This window comes from Anarrhichthys ocellatus, unplaced genomic scaffold (genome assembly GCF_004355925.1).
Source record: "Anarrhichthys ocellatus isolate YVR2014 unplaced genomic scaffold, GSC_Weel_1.0 scaffold6698, whole genome shotgun sequence".
NCBI classification, from domain to species: domain Eukaryota; kingdom Metazoa; phylum Chordata; class Actinopteri; order Perciformes; family Anarhichadidae; genus Anarrhichthys; species Anarrhichthys ocellatus.
In genome coordinates, this window is record NW_022286672.1 from 1 (window position 1) to 2,740 (window position 2,740).

At 45.3% G+C, this 2,740-nt stretch overlaps 1 protein-coding gene across 1 annotated transcript; it reads right to left on the minus strand.

Moving 5' to 3' along the window:
* Window positions 1-15: 15 nt before the first annotated feature.
* On the minus strand, window positions 16-2,679 carry LOC116380287 (WD repeat domain phosphoinositide-interacting protein 2-like; the record flags this gene model as incomplete). The annotated part of the gene is made up of 7 exons (XM_031842229.1): window positions 16-286; window positions 419-489; window positions 590-682; window positions 967-1,064; window positions 1,529-1,625; window positions 1,801-1,970; window positions 2,553-2,679. Coding segments are annotated over 7 exons (834 nt in total), but the record flags the coding sequence as incomplete, so codon positions are not given.
* Window positions 2,680-2,740: the final 61 nt, after the last annotated feature.

Consider the following 2,740-nt stretch of genomic DNA (forward strand, 5'->3'; position numbering starts at 1 on the left):
ACACACACACACACACACACACACACACACACACACACACACACACACGTGAGAAGCCTCCGTTACTCTGAGGAACATGAAGCATAAGTAAATGGGCAAGACTCGTCCCTAATCCTCAGAACCTTTTTTTGTAAAGTCTGACGTAATAGGACGGAAACCGAAAGGTACGTACACATACTTCTCCTTCTGCGTCTCTAATTTGAAGATGTGGACCGTCTCCGTGTTGCTGGAGGCCGACAGGTACAGGCCTTCCATGCTGAACGCCAACGAGCAGATGCTCACACACCTAAGATAAGAAACACGTACGGGGAAGCAGGTGAACACAAATACACAGCACCAACGAACACACACACACACACACACATCACGGTAAAACAGCTTTCATTTCTGAAGTGTAGTCAAAGATCAAACAATCTACCTCTTGACTCCTCTCCGAAACTCAAAGAGCTTCTGTCCCTCTGGGATTGAGAAGACACGAATGACTGTGCCCTGGGAGGAAGGGAGAGAACACAAGACACGTGAGAGGATGACAAAGCTTGGAGGCGAGGACACGCAAATAAGCCACATAGTCATCGGGTCAGTGCCTCACCTTCTCCGAGGCCGTGGCCAGTTTGACTCCACTGGCGTCGAAAGCCAGAGCCGCTAATGGGCTGTCGTGGGCTGGAATCATGTTAGCCGCTCGCTGGAAAACACACACAGACACTAGTTAGAGATGCGCTTCTTCAGACAGGACAAAATTCAGAGTGTCAGCTGTGACTGATGATAGGAAGCACTGGGCGACAGAGTCTCACAGGACCATTTACATTTCATTTCAGCTTTGGGTCTTTTACAGAATGACATACAATAAACACGATACAATCTAATAAGCAACAGCGCCTCAGCTATAGACATGCAACAAGTATTTGTGTGCACATAAGAGCTTTGTATTGAGGGGCAGAGGCCTTTACAGTGTTGCTGTTCACCTACCAGGTTGACTGTGTCAAACACCTGAACTTCTCCTATCGTAGCACTGCCTGGGTAAGCCAGATAACAGTTATCATTGCTGATGGAAAGGGCGCACAATCCTGGAGAAACATGAGGACAAATAGAGATGGATTAACAAAAGAAAGAAAGATAAATCAGACTCCAACAGAACCACATTCATCTCAACGTGACAATCAGTGAGACTGAAAGAACGAGTCAAGTACACGGTGACACAACAATCATCTAGATGTTGAGAATAGTTCTGACAGCACGAGCGGGTTTTTGTTCAGTGGTTGTATTAAACAGAGAAATATCACAGAAGTAACTCAGACTGCAGTGACAGGTTGTTGTTTTTTTTAGGCAACGGCAAACAAAATGGAGTTAATTGTTAACTAAAAATAATCTCGTAAATATGAAAGAGAAACCAAAACCTGAGGAAAGTCACGCCCCTAATTTCAGTTTGAGCACATAGTATACTGAGAAGGAAAAACCCTAATTTTTCTGTAGTGTACCACATACTATACACACACACTGTACCACGTTGCTCGTCATGCTTCACACTCACCTGAAGGGTTGGGTGGAGTTTCTCTGATCGTGTGCAGCACCTTCATGTCTCGGATGTTGTGAATGTAAAGGGACTCCTCCAGACACACTATCAGCCTCTGCAGAGGAACCACATCAGTGTCACAGGCACACACAAATTAGACACCGATATATTAACCAACAAGGACATCTGAAGATGAATGCGTCTCCTGTTGTTTGAGGAATGCGTGAGACAGAATGTGTCTGACCAACAGGTATTTCTTCGCCTCTTCGCCCCCCCCCCCGTCCTCCTACCTGTCTGTTGAGCTTGACAGCCAGTATGGTGTTGGAATAGGAGTAGTTGCAGATCTCGGTTCCCTTCTTGAAGTGACAGACTTTGAGCTTCCTGGGCGCCTTGAGGCTGACGATGGCCACCAGGCTGCTGGAGAACAGACGCTCCACAATGCACACATCCTCAGTGTCCGCTGCGGGGACAAACACACACAAGTCATCACAGCGTTCGCTCGGTGGCATACCGTCAACTTTTATTAGCGGCCTCTCTCTGAACACGCCGGTAAAACTTTCAGCGCCATACGCATGTTCAGTAAACATATCGAGCAAAAGCCGGGTTCATGAATTATAGATTATAGCACTTACGGGCTGAAAACACTCATCGCCTTCGTCCGACTACACAACTCTCCAGGTTAGCTCACTGCACATGGATAGTTCACATGCACAATAAGACTGCTGTAGATAATAGATCATAATGTAAATTATGTAAGTCCAATAACGAGGAGGAGGCTTTGATGTATGTGTGTGGGGAAACTGCCAGTTAAAACTTTATGAATATTTAAAGTGACAGCACTGCTCTAACAGTGCAGTGATCATGTCTAAACCGAGCCTGCATTCAAAAACATTGACTCAAAGATATGACTGAACAATAATATAACACAATAGTGATACTGTCAGTGTAGAACAAGTAGCTTTAAACCCACTACACAAGGATGTTGTACTCAGTCAGCTCCCTGACAGAGTAAAGAGAATAAAAGTAGGAAGACAATACTTACTACATTCATATATCTGCTCCAATTTGTCCACAGAGGACAGGGAGAAAAACTTGTATCCTGATTTGGTTCCAACAGCTAAGGACCTACACAAACAGCAGCATTGAACAACTATTATTATATCAGCACGCTACCACAGCCGTACACACACACACACACACACACACACACACACACACACACACACACAC